The sequence below is a fragment of the Anolis sagrei genome, chromosome 11 (genome assembly GCF_037176765.1).
Source record: "Anolis sagrei isolate rAnoSag1 chromosome 11, rAnoSag1.mat, whole genome shotgun sequence".
Lineage (NCBI taxonomy): Eukaryota > Metazoa > Chordata > Lepidosauria > Squamata > Dactyloidae > Anolis > Anolis sagrei.
Genome location: NC_090031.1, coordinates 10,496,833 through 10,515,304, shown reverse-complemented (window position 1 = coordinate 10,515,304; position 18,472 = coordinate 10,496,833). Strand labels below are relative to the sequence as shown.

General features: G+C 43.7%; 1 protein-coding gene across 5 annotated transcripts in view; it reads left to right on the top strand.

Annotated features, from left to right (window-relative positions):
• The window catches only part of TNC (tenascin C), a 114,262-nt gene extending 109,142 nt beyond the window's left edge, over positions 1–5,120 (top strand). For all 5 annotated transcript variants that reach the window (XM_067471881.1, XM_067471882.1, XM_067471883.1 and 2 more), the window contains 2 exons: positions 1,916–2,079; positions 4,233–5,120. In XM_067471881.1, coding sequence (XP_067327982.1) covers positions 1,916–2,079; positions 4,233–4,343 — 275 coding nt within the window. In that variant the 3' untranslated portion in view covers positions 4,344–5,120. The remainder of the gene's footprint in view (positions 1–1,915; positions 2,080–4,232) is intronic.
• The last annotated feature ends 13,352 nt before the right edge of the window (positions 5,121–18,472 follow it).

Here is an 18,472-nt window from a genome sequence, read left to right as displayed (position 1 = left end):
TATCTGGATGTAAGTGAACTACAACTCCAAACCCAAAGGACAGTGTCCACCAAACCCTTCCAATATTTTCTGTTGGTCATGGGAGAACTGTGTGCCAAGTTTAGTTCAGTTCCATCGTTGGTGGAATTCAGCATACTCTTTGATTGTAGGTGAACTATAAATCCCAGCAACTACAACTCCCAAATGACAAAAACAATATCTTTGAGTAAAGGACATACATTGGGTTGTTAGGTGTCTTGTGTCCAAATTTGGTGTCAATTCGTCCAGTTGTTTTTGAGTTCTGTTAATCCCACAAATGAACATTACATTTTTATTTATATAGATTTTCGATAGAGTTACAAGCTTGGTAGATGCAGGGAATGCTGTTGTTGTAACATATCTTGACTTCAGGAAGGCCTTCAACAGAGTCCACCATGACCTTCTTGCAAGCAAACTAGTCTAATGTGAGCTTGGCAATGCTACTATTTAGGTGGATCTGTAATTGGTGCTTCTCCCCAATGTTTCCTCTGCTTCATCCTGGAAAGAAGTGACTAGTGGAGTGCCATAAAGAGGGTTCAGTCCTGGGCCCAGTATTGTTCAACATCTTTACTAATGACTTGGATGAAGATAGGATCATCCTTGAATTTGCTTGAAGGCACATGACAACAATGGGATAGAAGTATAACCATAGATGATGCATACCAGCAGATCTCCATCTTCTTGAAGGCATTAGTCCAACGATGGAGGTCCTAGGTCAACCTTCCTCATGCCGCAACCCCTTAATACAGTTCCTCATGTTGTGGTGACCCCCAACCATAACATTATTTTTGTTGCTACTTCATAACTATAATTTTGCTCCTGTTATGGATCGTCATGTGAATATCTGATAGACAAGATGTATTTTCATTCACTGGATCAAATGTAGTACAAATTTGAATACTGTTAGGGTTGTGGGTATTGATTTTGTCCTTTGGGAATTGTAGTTGCTGGGATTTACAGTTCACCTACAATCAAAGAGCATTCTGAACTTCACCAACGATGGAATTGAACCAGACTTGGTACACAGAACCCTCATGAGCAACAGAAAATACTGGAAGAGTTTGGTGGGCACTGACCTTGAGTTTTGGAGTTGTAGTTCACCTACATCCAAAGAGCACTGTGGACTCAAACAATAATTAATCTGGACCAACTTGGCACTAATCCTCAATATGGCCAAATGTGAACACCGGTGGAGTTTGGGGAAAATAGACCTGATTGCTGGGATTTATAGTTGGTTGCTGGGATTTATAGTTCACCTACAATCAAAGAGTATTCTGAACCCCACCAATGATAGAATTGGGCCAAACTTCCCACACAGAACCCTCATGACCAATAGAAAATACTATGTATTGTCGAAGGCTTTCATGGCTGGAATCACTAGGTTCTTGTGGGTTTTTTCGGGCTATAGGGCCATGTTCTAGAGGCATTTTCTCCTGACGTTTCGCCTGCATCTATGGCAAGCATCCTCAGAGGTAGTGAGGTCTGTTGGAAATAGGACAATGGGTTCATATATCTGTGGAATGGCTGGGGTGGGGCAAAGAGCTCTTCTCTGCTGGAGCTAGGTGTGAATGTTTCAACTGACCACCTTCATTAGCATTTGGAGGCCTGGCTGAGCCAACAGACCTCACTACCTCTGAGGATGCTTGCCATAGATGCAGGCGAAACGTCAGGAGAAAATGCCTCTAGAACATGGCCCTATAGCCCGAAAAAACCCACAAGAACCTAGAAAATACTATGTTTTCTGATGGTCTTTGTTGACCCCTTATGACACCCCCTCACAACCCCCCCAGGGGTCCCGACCCCCAGGTTGAGAAATGCTGCTCTAGTGGTATAGTCCCAGATACTTCGAAGACAAATGATCTAAGATGTGCATTTTGTTCTCATTCCTATGATATAGGTGATTCAATGACCTATCATAATGGAAGGTCCTTTTCGACCTTTGACAAAGACAACGATTCGGCCATCACAAACTGTGCGTTATCTTACAAAGGAGCGTTCTGGTACAAAAACTGCCACCGGGTCAACCTGATGGGGAGATATGGGGACAACAGCCACAGTCAGGTAAGGCTTGTTGATTTATTTACTCTTGAAAGAGGTTTACTGAATATTTCGCTCAAAGCATGCCTTCAAATTCCCTGCTGATTTAGGGCAACTCTGTGGATTTCATCGGGTTTTAATATAATATAATAATATAAATAATAATATGCTTGATTTATATCCCACTCTATCTCCTCGAGGGGACTCAGGGCAGATTACAGAACACATATATGGCAGACATTCAATTCCATTATACAATTCACAAGGACAGATGATACAGAGTAAAGGCTTTTCTCATCTTTCCCATTTCCGGCATCTGGAGGCTGTGCTCAACTCTGGCCATGGCGAAGTGCTGCCGCTCCATCTTCCATGCCAAGGAGCTTTGTCATCCATTTCCGGCTTCTGGAGGCTGTGCTCAACTCTGACCACAGGGGGATGCTGTAGTTCCATCTTCCATGCCGAGGGCCTTTGTTGTCCTTAGATGTCCTCCCGATCAAATCACCTTCATGTCCTTATGGGCACCTTTTTATTACCTCCCCGCTTAAAGCAGTACCTTCTTATCTACTCACATTTCTATTTTCGATCTGCTCGGTGGGCAGGGAGCTGGGGCTGACGGTGCGTGCTCACCCCGACTCAGGCTTGAACTGATGTAGGGCAATGTAGATCCAGTCTTTGCTTATTATTTATTTTGTATCAAAAGCATTGCATAAATTAGTATAAAACTGATAAAAATAGAAGGAGCACAGGCAGCTAAATGTCTTTTGACCAAAAATGGGCAACAGCAATGGCATTGTCTGTAGCCTCCAACAATGGCTTCCTCTGTACATGAGGCAGGACGCAGTGGACAAGAATACAGATGTGGAGTTGTTTGTTCTGCTCCACAGTCACACAAAGTTTGGGATTTTTTTAGGTAGTGCTATTTTGCCAGGTTGTCTTTTGACCTGCCCACTCTGCTTCTGAGTCTGTTCAGGGACTTCCAAGTTGCCCATTCTTGGTTTGCCCCTGGAGGAAAACTCTCGTGGGGGGCCATCCAGTTGGGATTTCCTGGTCTAGCTGCCCAGAGGGATACCCTTGCTGTTGCTGGGGGATTGCCAAGAGGAGCGGTAGTTCTCATAAAGCTTTTCCTTGACTTGAGTCTGCTAGAAGGAGGCTGGTAGCCATGTAGTGGATGGCTTTCCAAGGTGACACCGAGATATTTAGGATGGAAACATGCAGAATAATCACAGGATGTCTTAAACCTACACCTGGCTGGCATTGTCCCCACCCCCACCCCCAATGTGCGACAGGAAGTTGCTGCTAAACGTGAGAGAAATAAGGTTGAACCCTGTGAAAGCCACCCACTACATGGTTACCAGCCTCCTCCCAGTAGACTCAAATCAAGGAAAAGCTTTAGGAGAACTACCACTCCTCTTGGCATCCCCCCAGCAACAGCAAGGGGATCCCTCTGGGCAGCTAGACCAGGAAATCTCACATCTCACATCAAGAGGGTGGCAATGCCAGCTAGCTTGTAGAGTTTATCAACAGGTGTAGGTTTGAGACATCCTGTGATTATTCTGTATGTTTCCATCCTAAATATCTCGGTGTCACCTTGGATTAAACACTAGAATATAGGAAACACTGCTTGAATGACGGGGAGATATTGGAAATATAGATATTTATTTATACATATATTGTATGCACATTAGAAGCACTGAAATGTAAGAAAACTCAGGCTCTCTCTGGATTGGCTACATGCCTGGTATAGGGCTTTATAGGCCAAGACCAGTACTTTGAATTGTGCTCGGAAGTGGACCGGCAGCCAGAGATAAAAGTAAGGAGCCTATCTCTCTCCCTCCTGACAGGTGAAAGTAGGCCCCTTGATGGATGTAAGCTGTAAACTGCTTTTGGAAAAAATATAGAGAGACATGCCTCTTGCATGTTGGAAGATAGAATTTAATATTTCTATGATGCTAAAGTGACTAGTGATTATGTTTCTTTCTTTGCCTGCATTTGAAGAGGTATAAAAGGCAGAGTCAACACCTTTATCCTCACTCTGGTTTGCTTTTGGATGAGAGTCCATGCCAAAGTCCCATCTGGAAATAAACATACTTTTCTGACCTCCAAACAAAGGATCGCTCTGGGTATTATCTCTCTCTAATCTCTGTTCATTCATTCACCGCTTTGCTTGTCTTTTGCAGGGTGTCAACTGGTTCCATTGGAAAGGCCATGAATATTCCATCCAATTTGCCGAGATGAAACTGAGACCCTACAGTTTCCGGAACCTGGAAGGGAGGCGGAAAAGAGCATAGACCACCCTCCGTGATCCGAGAGAGAGATTGAGACAAAATTGAACTGGGAAGAAAGTTTGTTTGTTTCTTCCTGGGAAATTGGGGAAGGGAAATTAGCAGTGAGGATGGGTCCTTTACCAAAGCATTGGTGTTGCTCAACCTAACCTTGGCTCCTTTGACCGTGTTTTTTTAAAAGGGGGGATAGTGGGTGGGAAAGCCTTCTTCAAACCATAGCATGCTCAACGGGGCACCCTTCTTCTGTACATAAACGGCTTGTTTTGCACCAAAGATGACGATCCAGAGGGAGATTTGGGGGGACAATTTTCTATACTGTCTCCCCCCACAACTCTTTGGTCAACAGAAATCTTTGGGCAAGGGCTCTTTAAGAGGAAAAAAGAGATAATCGGGCACTTCTCCAAGCAAACCCGCTTTGTTTCTATTCTTTTTTTCCATTCCAAAACATGTCACTTTCATGAGCATTGTTAGCCATCCTTAAGCTTGAGCTGGTCACCTTTTATGTTTTTTCTCTTCCTTTTCAACCATATATACATATATATATGGAGCCATGCAGAAAAGAGGGCACGAAGACAAGCAATCCCGTTTCAACTTTTCTGCCTAAAGTTAATATTATTAATATAATGAAAATAATAAGGATGATGGTAATAAGCTAAATTTTGACATTTATTTGTAAAGAAAGAAGGAAAGAGAAACCCATGCTTTCCAAAAGACAACAGGGCAGTGTCTGATTGTAAATGTTTTTAAAGAAAAAAATTGAATAAAAGCACAATTTTACTTTTACAGAGATTTCCAGTTTTCTTTCTATGTTGTATTGTTTTTGTGCATAGTCCAGATATATGCCAGAAATACAGCTTAATGGTGTACAGGGGTGGCTCGTTCATTATGCGAAGTAAGCGGTTGCAGAATACTTTTTTTTTGCCAGGGGCGCAGAGGCGCCTCTGTAAATGCCCCTCGACCGCCACTTGAGGACGCCCCCTCAGCTCACAACAGCCCTAGAAGTCGGGGGGGGGGAGCCTCGGCTTTCTTGCCTCGCTGCCGGGCGATCCTCTTTCCAAAGGGGCCGGGCCCTTGAGCCTCACCTCGCCCCTCTCATTCCTGCTCCACCCGGCCACCGGGTGCGCAACCAGAGCTGGCGCTCAATCGTTCTCTGTGTTCGATCCCTTCCCCATGACCGGCTCCCTTTCCCGATCCCCCGGCGCTCCACCCACCTCCTCTCCTCTCCCCAATCCACGAGTGGGCCAAGGGGCGGAGCCGCCGCGCCTGGCCCGCTTTGGGTCCGGAGGCATGTCTGAAGACCCCAGTGTGCGCACCAAAAATCACCTCTTCTCCTGACTTTCTCTTCAGCCATTGGGACCAAGAGAGAGAGAGAGAGAGAGAGCCCCTCCAGCTGGAGGTATCTCCCACCTCCGCTCCCTCCTTTGTTTTTGCGCCTACCTTCAGGAAAGGTGGGCATCTCCACCTCTCTCTCTCTCTCTCTCTCTCTCTCGGTCCCAATGGCTGAGGAGAAAGTCAGGAGAAGAGGTGACTTTTGGTGCACACGCCGGGGTCTTCAGGCACGCCTCCGGACCCAAAGCGGGCCAGGCAAGGGAGCAAGGGTGGCAAGTGTAGTTACTGGGATGTATACTTCACCTACAATCAAAGAGCATTCTGAACTCCACCAATGATGGAATTGAACCAAATATGGCACACAGAACTCCCACGACACACAGAAAATATTTATCAGTGATTGGTTGGGGGGGGGGGGCAAAATGCTGTTTGCTTACTGTTGAAAATTACCTAGTGCCGCCTCTGATGGTGTAACATTAATTATAGTTTATCTGCAATCAATGAGCACTCTGAACTCCACCAAATTGAATGTACAGGCCAATTCCCCTCAAAACTCAATAGTACTCATATTTGGGGATATCGGGTATGCATACCAAGTTTGGTCCAGATCCATCATTGTTTGGGTTCGTAGTGCGCTTTGGATGAAGGTGAACTACAACTCCTATAAATCCCTCCAAAGACCTCCAATATTATTATTATTATTATTTGTCATTGAGGTTCTGTGTGCCAAGTTAGTTCCAGGTCCATCGTTGGTGGAGTTCAGCGTGCTCTTAGATTGCAGGTGAACTATACATCCCAGGACCTACAATTCCTATAAATCATGGTGAATTCTCCCCAGACCTCTCTAGTATGTTCAGTTGCTGATCAATTTTGCTGTGTGCTATAGAAATGAAAAGGAAAGGGTTAAGGGAGAGGCAGTGGGCGGGGTCATGCAAATTCTGCACCAATGGAGAGAGTCAGAAACACTGGGATGCCTGTGGTGGAAGAAACACATACATTCTAGAATGGAATTGTCCCCGTATGAAAGCCTTCACTTGGTGGTGTTTGTGGAGGACACTGGCAGGGCTTTTGGACATGTTCATGGCACTCGCTATAACCTGCAATGTCACTGGAGGGAGAGCCTTTGGTGTCTCCGGAGTGATGGGAGTTATAGTTTTTTGTGGACGCAGGAGCGTGTCTGTCTAAGTTGAAACCTCAGCCACACACATACATATATTGACTTTAATTATGTGTATACATTTCTTCCAAAAATACATCTCTCTTTCTAACAGCAGAGGGCAGACAAGCTCCATCTTGGTGAGCCAAAAAAAAAAAAAAAAGCTCTTCATACTTAGCAGCATCTCTCATAAAGCATTTTGGTTATCACCACAACAATCCCCAGAATTAGCTGGATTCAAGGCTTAAACCAAATTTTGTTGAACTATAACTCCCACTGTCTCCCAGCATTAGATAAGAGTGGCGAGGCTGATGGGAATTGCCACCCAACATCATGTAGCAATCCCTAAGAGGCATCCTATCTTTTGCTGAATTCTGATATAATAATAATATATATAAATCAAAATGTAATGTTCGTTTGTGGGATTAACATGACTCAAAAACCACTGGACGAATTGACACCAAATTTGGACTCATCCAAGGAGTGACCATCACTCAAAAATTCATTTTGTCATTTGGGAGTTGTAGTTGATGGGATTTATAGTTCACCTACAATCAAAAAGCATTCTGAACTCCACCAATGATGGAATTGAACCAATCTTGCGACACCGAACTCCCATGACCAACAGAAAACACTAGAAGGGTTTGGTTGGCATTGACCTTGAGTCTGGGAGTTGTAGTTCACCTACATCCAGAGAGCACTGTGGACTCAAACAATGATGGATCTGGACCAAACTTGGCATAAATATTCCATATGCCCAAATGTGAACACTGGTGGAGTTTGGGTAAAATAGACCTTGACATTTGGGAGTTGTATTTACCGGGATTTATAGTTCACCTACAATCAAAGAGCATTCTGAACTCCACCAATGATGGAATTGAACCAATCTTGGGACACAGAACTCCCATGAACAACAGAAAACACTAGAAGGGTTTGGTGGACATTGACATTGAGTTTGGGAGTTGTAGTTCACCTACATCCAGAGAGCACTGTGGACTGAAACAATGATGGATCTAGACCAAACTTAGCACGAATATTCCATATGCCCAAATATGAACACAGATGGAGTTTGGGGAAAATAGACCTTGACATTTAGGAGTTGTATTTACTGGGATTTATAGTTCACCTACAATCAAAGAGCATTCTGAATACGAGAAACATTATAAATAAGCACATCAGACAATATAAAATCACAATTAATCATAGTGGGCAGGACCGATTGCAAGGATTAAAAGTTTAAAAACACTGGGTGAGAGAGCAGTATAGTGCTATGATAGGCTCTCAGTCAGTTCGCACCATGGGAACTACTTGATATCAGATAAATTTACTTTCTGGTTGCTTGAGATTTACTATTAAAATACATGGAAGTAATACTATCCCTCATACAGGCAAAGATTGTAATGATAAAAAAACTATAGACCAATCTCCTTGTTGTGCCATGTTTATAAAGCTCTGGGGAGACTTATCCAGCTCAGAATTATGTGAGAAAATAGGCCCATATATGTTCCCACAGCAAACTGGTTTCAGGAAAGGGAAAAACTGCAAATCACAAGTGCTGAACCTGTCTCTACACATAGAAGATGGTTTTGAAAGACAGCAGATTACAGGAACTGTCTTCATGGCCCTGTCAGTAGCTTATTGTGGCAGTCATTAGGAAGAAAAAATAATTAGAAAATGAAATTAATGAGCAGTAAGGCTTACCTGTCCGTTCTTGAGGCTGGGAAGCAGAGAATTCTGGTGGAAGGGAAACTAACAGATGGAACAAGACTGGGAAGGCAGGAAAAGCCATATCTTAAGTAAACAAATAGAAGGACGCCTGTGTGCTAAATGCGGAAGGTCAGAGGATTGGCTCTAAAAGTAAATCGATAATTATTGATCCAAAAACTAGGACATCTGAAGATATGGTACAACAGCGCCATCTATCCTCCATCTGATGTAAATAGCAGGTAATTCAGTCCTATGATATTCTAATAAGAATATAGGAAAATATTGTGAAAGTAATTACAGAAGAATTAATAAGGAAAATGCTTGCTTTGAATAAGTTAAAGATACTTATATGAAGATATATATGAAGACATGTGTGAAGAGATATATGAAGTTAAGATTCACTTTTACGTAATTCATCTGGGAACGTGGCTGGTCAACTGATGAAAAGGGGAGCAGTGGAAATTATTGTATCTTGCCAACAAACGTTCTTGGCCGCGGTTTCTCGAGGACAAACTGATAATGATTAAGATTGTGTAAATGTCAAGAGAGCTATGCGCATGTGCAAACTAGGTAATTCTGCCTATAAATACTGGGTGCTTTTGGGGTAGTGCTCTGTGCCACATCAGCCATTTTGGGAAGCTGGAGCACCCTTACCCGGGTAAGATTAAAATTCTGTGAACTTGCAAAAGCTGTCTCTGTCTCTTCCTTCTTCGCTGATCTCCTGGATTCTTGGAAATTGGGGACCCTCCCGCTACATTATGACACTGTAAAACTATGCTAATAATAATAATAATAATAATAATAATAATAATAATAATAATAATTGCAAAGACTATAATGTTTGTTTGTGGGATTAACAGAACTCAAAAACCATTGGACAAAGTGACACCAAATTTGGACACAATACACCTATCAGGCCAACAAGTGATCAACACTCATAAAAACACTGAAAAACACTGCAGAAGAGACTTTAAAAGCCAAAAACCAAAAAAATACATTACAATGCATGCGCAAAACCACATATATATGCGCTAACACATATACACATATACACAAATTTATACACATATATATACACACACAAAACACATATGCACAGACTGGGCCACAGCAACGTGTGGCAGGGGACGGCTTGTGTGTGTGTGTGTGTGTGTGTGTGTAGTATGTATATACAGTATATCTTGTAAGCTGCTCTGAGTCCCCTTCAGGGTGAGAAGGGCGGCATATAAATGTTGTAAATAAATAAATAATAAATCATCACCTCCTCCTGAAAAAAATGGTTGAGGAGCTTTTTCATTGAGTTCCAGGGTCAGAGAAGCAGGTGGCGGGGGGGGGGGGGAAATGCAGCCTGCCTCGGGGGAGCATGCTTATTCCATCAGTATTTAACATTTACACTCTGGCATAAACACAGCGAATTGGGAAGCCCTGGTCCTTGAGCGGTCTAGCTGGAAGTCAGCTGTGACCAGCAGTGCTGTAGAATTTGAAGAGGCATGAATGGAGGGTGAAAGAGAAACCTGCCAAGAGGAAGGTGCGTCAAGCCAACCCAGACTGGGACCTCCTTCCGTCTAGAAACCAATGCCCTCACTGCAGGAGAACATTTACACAAATGATCAGCCACTGAGAGTGAACAAAGAGTTTTATCTATGCCGACAATCATGTCATAATCGTTCAAGCAGGGAGCTCAGAAATGGTTGAGCAGAAGCTCTCTGAAGCTTTAGGTGCCCTTAATGGCTATTACAGGGAAAACTAGCTGATCCCTAATCCATCTAAAATGCACCTCAGCAAGTGAGAGTCCAAAAGTGGCAGGCTAAAACCCGGAAACCTAATCAGTGATGAGAAACCACCCTGGGCACATAGAAGATTGGGTCACTTGGAAGGCACTGAACAGATGCAGAGCCAACTTTAAGAAATGGAGCTACAAAGTGGAGTACATGACATGTGAGTGTGGAGAAGAGCAAACCGCAGACCACTTATTGTGGTGCAGTCTGATCCATGCCACATGCACAATGGAGGACCTTCTTACAGCGACACCAAAGACACTCGAAGTGGCCAGCCTCTGGTCAAAGGACATTTAGTATCATGCAAAGGCAGCCCTAGGTAATTTTCAACGGTAAGCAAAGAGTATTTTGGCACCCCCCCCCCCAACCAATCACTGATATATATTTTCTGTTCATCGTGGAAGTTCTGTGTGCCATATTTGGTTCAATTCCATCATTGGTGGAGTTCAGAATGCTCTTTGATTGTAGGTGAACTATACATCCCAGTAACTACAACTCGCATATGTCAAGGTCTATTTTCCCCCAAGAGCGCCTCATGAGCACCCCTGGGCAAAATCAACTATACTGCAAATGCTTACTTTGCATAATGGGTGAGCCGCCCCTGGTATAATGCCAAGTTTTTAACTTTCTTTGTGGTTTTTCTGTACATTGCAACTGCATTCTCAATTCGCTTCTGGCATGATAAATCAATAAATCCCTCATACTATAGCATACGGGAGCCCCGGTGGCACAATGGGTGAAACCACTGAGTTGCTAAACTTGTTGACCGAAAGGTTGCAGGTTCAAATTTGGGGAGCGGGGTGAGCTTCTACTGTCACCCCCAGCTTCTGCCAACCTAGCAGTTCGAAAACATGCAAATGTGAGTAGATCAATAGGTAAGGAAGGTAAGGGTGCTCCATGCAGTCATGCTGGCCACATGACCTTGGAGGGGTCTATGGATAACGCCGGCTCTTCAGCTTAGAAATGGAGATGAGCACCAACCCCCAGAGTTGGACACGACTGGGGAAAACTATAGCATATCCATTCACTGAAGTTGAACAAAACATCTCCCTTCGTTGGGTCTTTTTGAACCTTCCACCCAGTCAATCTGCACATGTTTCATGAGATTGTGTGCCTGTAACAATCCTCCCTCCTTCCCAAACTTCAGGAGGATCATCCCAATTGATTTCAAGCCAGAAAAAAAGCTTGAAAGCAGAACAAGGCTGTGAAATTTTCGGGATGGGTCTGAACAGAGAGAATGCGACTAAAATTAGCCTGAGCAGAGAGCATGCCTCTGCTGCAAGAACCACATCAAACACCTACTTTGCTCCGCTTTTTGGAAGGGACAAATCAGACGAGTTGAGGACACCCATACATGTCTCATTGTTTCGTGATGGTTCTTTCCTCGGAAATCTTTAACAAAAGAAGAAAGCAAGGTTTCCTGTGCTTTTACAGTAAGAGACAACACAGTCGGGCAGACGGACTGGTGGGCAGCTGGAACAATTCAAGAATGTTTACGTTATTTGGATCTCATTGTCTTTGAATGCTCTGTTCTGAAGAAGTAGTCAGGAATGGAGACCTGGAAATCTGTCCTTAAAGATAATATATCTATCATGTATAGCAGCATTTCCCAACCCTGTGGGGTTCACAGGGGGTGTAGGAGAGGTCACCAAAGACCATCAGAAAACACAGTATTTTCTATTAGTCATGGAGTTTCTGTGTGGAACGTCTGGCCCAATTCTATCGTCGATAGGGTTCAGAATGCTCTTTGATTGTAGGTGAACTATAAACCCCACTAACTACAACTCCCAAATGACAAGGACTATTTTCCCCAAACTCCACCAGTGTTCACATTTGGACATATTGAATATTCATGCCAAGTTTGGTCTAGATCCATCATGGTTTGAGTCCATGGTGCTCTCTGGATGTAGGTGAACTACAATTCCCAAACTCAAGGTCAATGCCCACCAAAACCTTCCAGTATTTTCTGTTGGTCATGGGAGTTCTGTGTGCCAAGACTGGTTCTATTCCATTGTTGGTGGGGTTCAGAATGCTGTCTGATTGAAAGTGAACTATAAATCCCAGCAACTACAACTCCCAAATGAAAAGGTCTATTTTCTCCAAACTTCACCAGTGTTCACATTTGGGCATATCAAGTATTTGTGCCAAGTTTGGTCCAGATCCATCATTGTTTGAGCCCATAATGCTTTCTGGATGTAGGTGAACTACAACTCCCAACCTCAAGGTCAATGCCCACCAAAACCTTCCAGTGTTTTCTGTTGATCGTGGGAGTTCTGTGTGCCAAGTCTGGTTCAATTCCATCGTTGGTGGGGTTCAGAATGCTTTCTGATTGAAGGTGAACTATAAATCCCAGCAACGAAAACTCCCAAATGACAAAATCAATTCACCCCTACCCCACCAGTGTTCAAATTTAGGCATATCGGATATTTGTGCCAAATTTGGTCCAGTGAATGAAAATACATCCTGCATATCAGATATTTACATGACGATTCATAACAATAGCAAAATTACAGTCGTGAAGTAGCAACAAAAATAATGTTATGGTTGGGGGTCACCACAACATGAGGAACTGTGTGAACTATAAATCTCAGCAACAACAACTCCCAAATGACAAAATCAATCCACCCCAACCCCCTCCCCCCCCCCCCCACTTCAAATTTGGGCGTATCGGGTATTTGTGCCAAATTTGATCCAGTGAATGAAAATAATTTAATTTAATTTAATTTAAAACACTTATATTCCGCCTTTCTCACCCCGAAGGGGACTCAGGGCGGAGCACAGCATATACACGGCAAACATTCAATGCCGGGACACAAATTCACATACACATACATAAACATATCAAAATAATAAAATACACCATTTAAAACCATCCTAGTCATTCGAGTCAAATCTAATTGACCTGGTCATCTTTCCTATTGCTGCTTTATTGCCCTGTCCCAAAAGCTTGGTCCCACAGCCAGGTTTTTACCATCCTTCTAAAGGACAGGAGAGAGGGAGCCGACCTGATCTCACCAGGAAGGGAGTTCCATAGCCGGGGAACAATCACCGAGAAGGCCCTGCATACATCCTGCATATCAGATATTTACATTATGATTCATAACAGTAGCAAAATGACAGTGATGAAGTAGCAACGAAAATAACGTTATGGTTGGGGGTCACCACAACAGGAGGATCTGTATTAAGGGGTCGCGGAATTAGGAAGCTTGAGAAACACTGATGTATAGCTAAGAGCCACTATGGATTAGTGGTTTCAACACTGAACTATGACTGGAGAGCAAGGTTTGAATCCCCACTCAGCCATGGAAATCCATTTGGCGAGACCCATTCTCAAACATATAACAGCAACAAACTAAAATGGCTTGATGTAGCATTTATTGGCTTACCGGTCCAAGGTAACTCCCAGGTATTTGGGAGTGCTGCAATGCTCCAGTGGGATTCCTTCCCAGGTAATCCTCAGAGCTCGAGATGCTTGTCTGTTCCTAAGATGGAAAGGACACATCTGCGTTTTAGATGGATTGGGAATCAGTTGGTTTCCCCTGTAATAGGCAGTAAGAGCACCTAAAGCTTCAGAGAGCTTCTGTTCAACCATTTCAAAGCTCTCTTCTTGAGTGGTGATGGCATGATCAACAGCATAGATGAAACTCTGACCCTTCTAGCAGTGTCTGATCATTTGTGTAAATGTTAAACATTGATGGAGCAAGCACACTCCCCTGAGACAGGCCATTCTTCTGTTTTCACCATCTGCTATAGACCAATCTCCTTGTTGTGCCATCTTCATAAAGCTCCGGAGAAACCTATCCTGCACAGAATTATGGGAAAAAATAGATCCATGTCTGATCCCACAGCAAGCTGGTTTCAGGAAAGGCAAAAGCTTCACATCACAAGTGCTGAACCTGACTCAGCACATAGAAGATGGCTTTGAAAGGCAGCAGATTGCAGGAGCTGTCTTCATAGACCTGTCAGCAGCTTATGATACTGTCAATCATTGCCTCCTCCTGAAAAAAAAAAAAGGAAAATATCACAAAGGATTAGCACCTCACTCGCTTCGTAGAAAATCTGCTACAAAACAGGAGCTTCTTTGTTGAGTTCCAGGATCAGAGAAGCAGGTTTGCTGTTTACGGTAAAGGTAAAGGTTTTCCCCTGACATTAACTCCAGTTGTGTCCGACTCTGGCCTGTGGCACTCATCTCCATTTCTAAGCCGAAAAGCCAGCGTTGTCCGTAGACACCTCCAAGGTCATGTGGCCAGCATGACTGCATGGAGCACCATTACCTTCCAGCCGGAGCGGTACCTACTGATCTACTCATATTTGCATGTTTTCGAACTGCTAGGTTGACAGAAGCTGGGGCTGACAGCGGAAGCTCACGCCACTCCCCAGACTCGAAGCTGCGATCTTTCAGTCAGCAAGTTTAGAAGCTCAGGGCTTTAACCCATTGCACCACTGGGGGCTCCTGGTTTGCTCTTTAGGATTCTAATCCAAAGAATTCTAGTTTCTCACAACGTTAAAAAAACTGGAATTCCATAGGATGTGGCCATCTATATACATAAAAATGTAATGTTCGTTTGTGGGATTAACATAACTCAAAAACCACTCGACGAATTGCCACCAAATTTGGACACTACACCCCTAACAGACCACCGAATGACCACTCATAAAATCTCCCACTCATAAAATCCCCCCCCCCAAAACAGTTGAAAGGATTTAACCCCCCCCCCCTCCAAAAAAAAGCTAAATGACAATACAGAAAAAAGGGAAGGAAAAGGGAGGGAAGGAAGGGGAGAAAGAAAAAAGAAAGAAAGAAAGAAAGAAAGAAGGAAAGAGGTAGAGAAAGAAGAAAGGAAAAGGAAAAGAAAAGGAGGAAGAAAGGAAAGAGGTAGAGTTGGAAGGAAGGAGAGAAGGAAAGAAAATAAGGGAAGGAAGGAAAGAGGGAGCAAAGGGAGGAGGGAAAGAAGGAAAGAAAGAGGGAGAGAAGGAGAGAGAGAAGGAAGGAAGGATAGACAGAAGGAAAGAGGTAGAGAAGGAAGAAAGGAGAGGAAAAAAGGGAAAGAAAGGGGAGAGGAAGGAAGGAATGAGACAAAGAAAGGAAGGAGAGAAAGAAAGAAAAAAAGGGAAGGAAGGAAAGAGCGAGGGAAGGAAGGATGGAAAGAAAGAAGAGAAAAAGGGAGGAAACGTTGGCCACAGCAGCACGTGGCGGGTACAGCTAGTCACAGATAAAGTGGAATCCTTGTGCTATATTTGTGAGAGGAATAGGGCTCTTGGTCAAACTGAATTGCAAAAGCAGTGAACTGCTGGAAAGCGTAAACACAGTGATTGAGAAAGAAGGAGAAAACCACATGCTCTCATTTAAGTGACTAATACTAGAATTAGATGTGAGTTTTCCTCCATTCTAGGTTCACAGAACATGGTACTGGTATCTTTTTTTGTGAAAGATTTGTACATTTTCTCCAAATATAATGGCATGCCTATAGGGATGGTCCCTGCAACATTACTAATGTAGAATCATAGATTCATAGAGTTGGAAGAGGCCTCATGGGCCATTAAGTCCAACCCCCTGCTAAGAAGCAGGAAATTTGCATTCAAAGCACTCCCGATAGATGGCCATCCAGCCTCTGTTTAAAAGCTTCCAAAAAAGGAGCCTCCACCACACTCCGGGGCAGAGAGTTCCACTGCTGAACAGCTCTCACAGTCAGGAAGTTCTTCCTAATGTTCAGATGGAATATCCTTTCTTGAAGTTTGAAGCCATTGTTCCGCGTCCTCTCACATATTTATACATGGTTATCATATCTCCTCTCAGCCTTCTCTTCTTCCTTCTCTTCTTCTCTAACCCTAAACATGCCCAGCTCCTTAAGCCGCTCCTCATGGGGCTTGTTCTCAATTCTGCTTTGTTTGCTATGTGCTATAGAAAAGGAAATGAAAGGGTTAAGGGAGAGGCAGTGGGCTGGGTCATGCAAATTCCACACCAATGGAACTTCCTGACCCTCACAGTCAGGAAGTTCTTCCTAATGTTCAGATAGAATCTCTTTTCTTGTAGTTTGAAGTCATTGTTCCACTGCGTCCTACAAGTTCACTCCCTCCTCCCTATGACTTCCTCTCACATATTTATTTTTGTCTATCATGTCTCCTCTCAGCCTTCCCTTCTTCAGGTTAAACATGCCCAGCTCTTTAAGCCGCTCCTCATAAGGCTTGTTCTCCAGACCCTTGATCATTTTTGTCGCCCTCCGCTGGACACATTCCAGCTTGTCAATAAACATGTTTATGCATATATATATATACACACTGTACATGTGTTTCTTGGCACATATACTTATGCGGATGCATGTTGTTATTTATTCGTTCAGTCACTTCCAACTCTTTGTAACCTCCTGGACCAGCCCAGGCCAGAGCTCCCTGTCAGCCGTCACCACCCCCAGCTCCTTCAAGGTCAAGTCAGTCTCTTCCAAGATACCATCCATCCATCTTGCCCTTGGTCGCCCCCTCTTTCTTTTTCCTTCCATTTCCCCCAGCATCATTGTCTTCTCCAAGCTTTCCTGTCTGCACACGCACATGTATGATGAGCACAAAATAAACAAGTGGAAATGACACAGTGGAAATCGTAGTCGCAAAGCGGCATCACCGAAAATGCATCAAATCAGGCAGATCCTTATCTCCTGCGACCGAAATGCAGAGCCCAATTTCTCAGAATTCCAGAACTTGTCATTTCTTCCCCTTGTGGTGTTCTACTTTCCTTCACAACAGCTCCTCAGTTGACTATCTTCTCCCTCCCTCCTTCATCTATGGAATATGTATGAGAATTTTGTGAGCTATGACTTGTTTTCCACTTTTAGCCTTTAGAGGCCAAGATGAAGTACTTTGACCACATAATGAGAAGACAGGAAAACTTAGGGAAGACAATGATGCTGGGAAAATTGGAAGGAAAAAGGAAGAGGGGCCGACCAAGGGCAAGATGGATGGATGGCATCCTTGAAGTGACTGGCTTGACCTTGAAGGAGCTGGGGGTGGTGACTGCCGACAAGGAGCTCTGGCGTGGGCTGGTCCATGAGGTCACAAAGAGTCAGAAGCGACGGAACGAATAAACAACAACAAAGCCTTTAGAATAGATTGCCTCCCTGTCTTTTTTCATAAAGAAAAAGAGAAACAGAGAGATATTTTGGGTTCAAATGTAATTTTAGTTTCTGAAGTTGTCTTCCAACATCTCACAGTGGGAAAGGAAAGTTTTGGGTGTGAACTTTAAAGGAGTTGTCCAAGGTGCCTACCCGCATTTCCAAAGAAGATCCAGACTCGTGCGCCAGCTGCGACCGTACCACGTGAAGTCGGATCTGGCCAGGGTGGTCCATGCCTTAGTCACCTCCAGACTGGATTACTGTAACACACTCAACGTGGGGCTGCCCTTGAAAATGGCCCGGAAATTTCAATTGGGACAACGGGCGACTGCCAGGTTACTAACTGGTGCTTCTTACAGGGAGCGGTCAACCCTCATGTTTAAGGAGCTCCACTGGTTTACCGTTCATTTTCCGGTCCCAATTCATGGTGCAGGTTCTTACCTACAAAGCCCTGAACGGTTTGGGACCCGCCTACTTGCGTGACCACATTTCTGTGTATAAACCCACACAATCTCTTCGATCATCTGGAGAGGCCCTGCTCACGCTCCCACCTCCTTCGCAGGTGCAATTGGTGGGGACGAGAGAGAGGGCCTTCTCGGTGGTGGCCCCTCGACTCTGGAATTCACTCCCTGAGGACATCAGAATGCACTTTAATATTGACTTAGGATTGTCTGTGCACCCTTATCTTTCTTTGAAAACCCTATCCTAGTTTACCCTACCTTGTTTATGCCCAGCATTTAAAATTTTAATTTTAATTATTACATTTGGCCCGGCCATAGGTTTTTAAATACTGTATGTCATTGTTATTGTTATTGTTTATTGCTTGTTGTGTATTTTTGTTTTTGAGTTTTTACTTTAATTGTTTTGTATTGATTATTTGTTACTGCTTTTGTTTATTGATGTGCTGTGGGCTTGGCCTCATGTAGGCCGCACCGAGTCTCTTGGGGAGATGGTAGCGGAGTACAAATAAAGTTTTATTTATTTATTATTATTATTATTATTATTATTATTATTATTATTACTAGCCGTCCCCTGCCAGGCGTTGCTGTGGCCCAGTCTGGT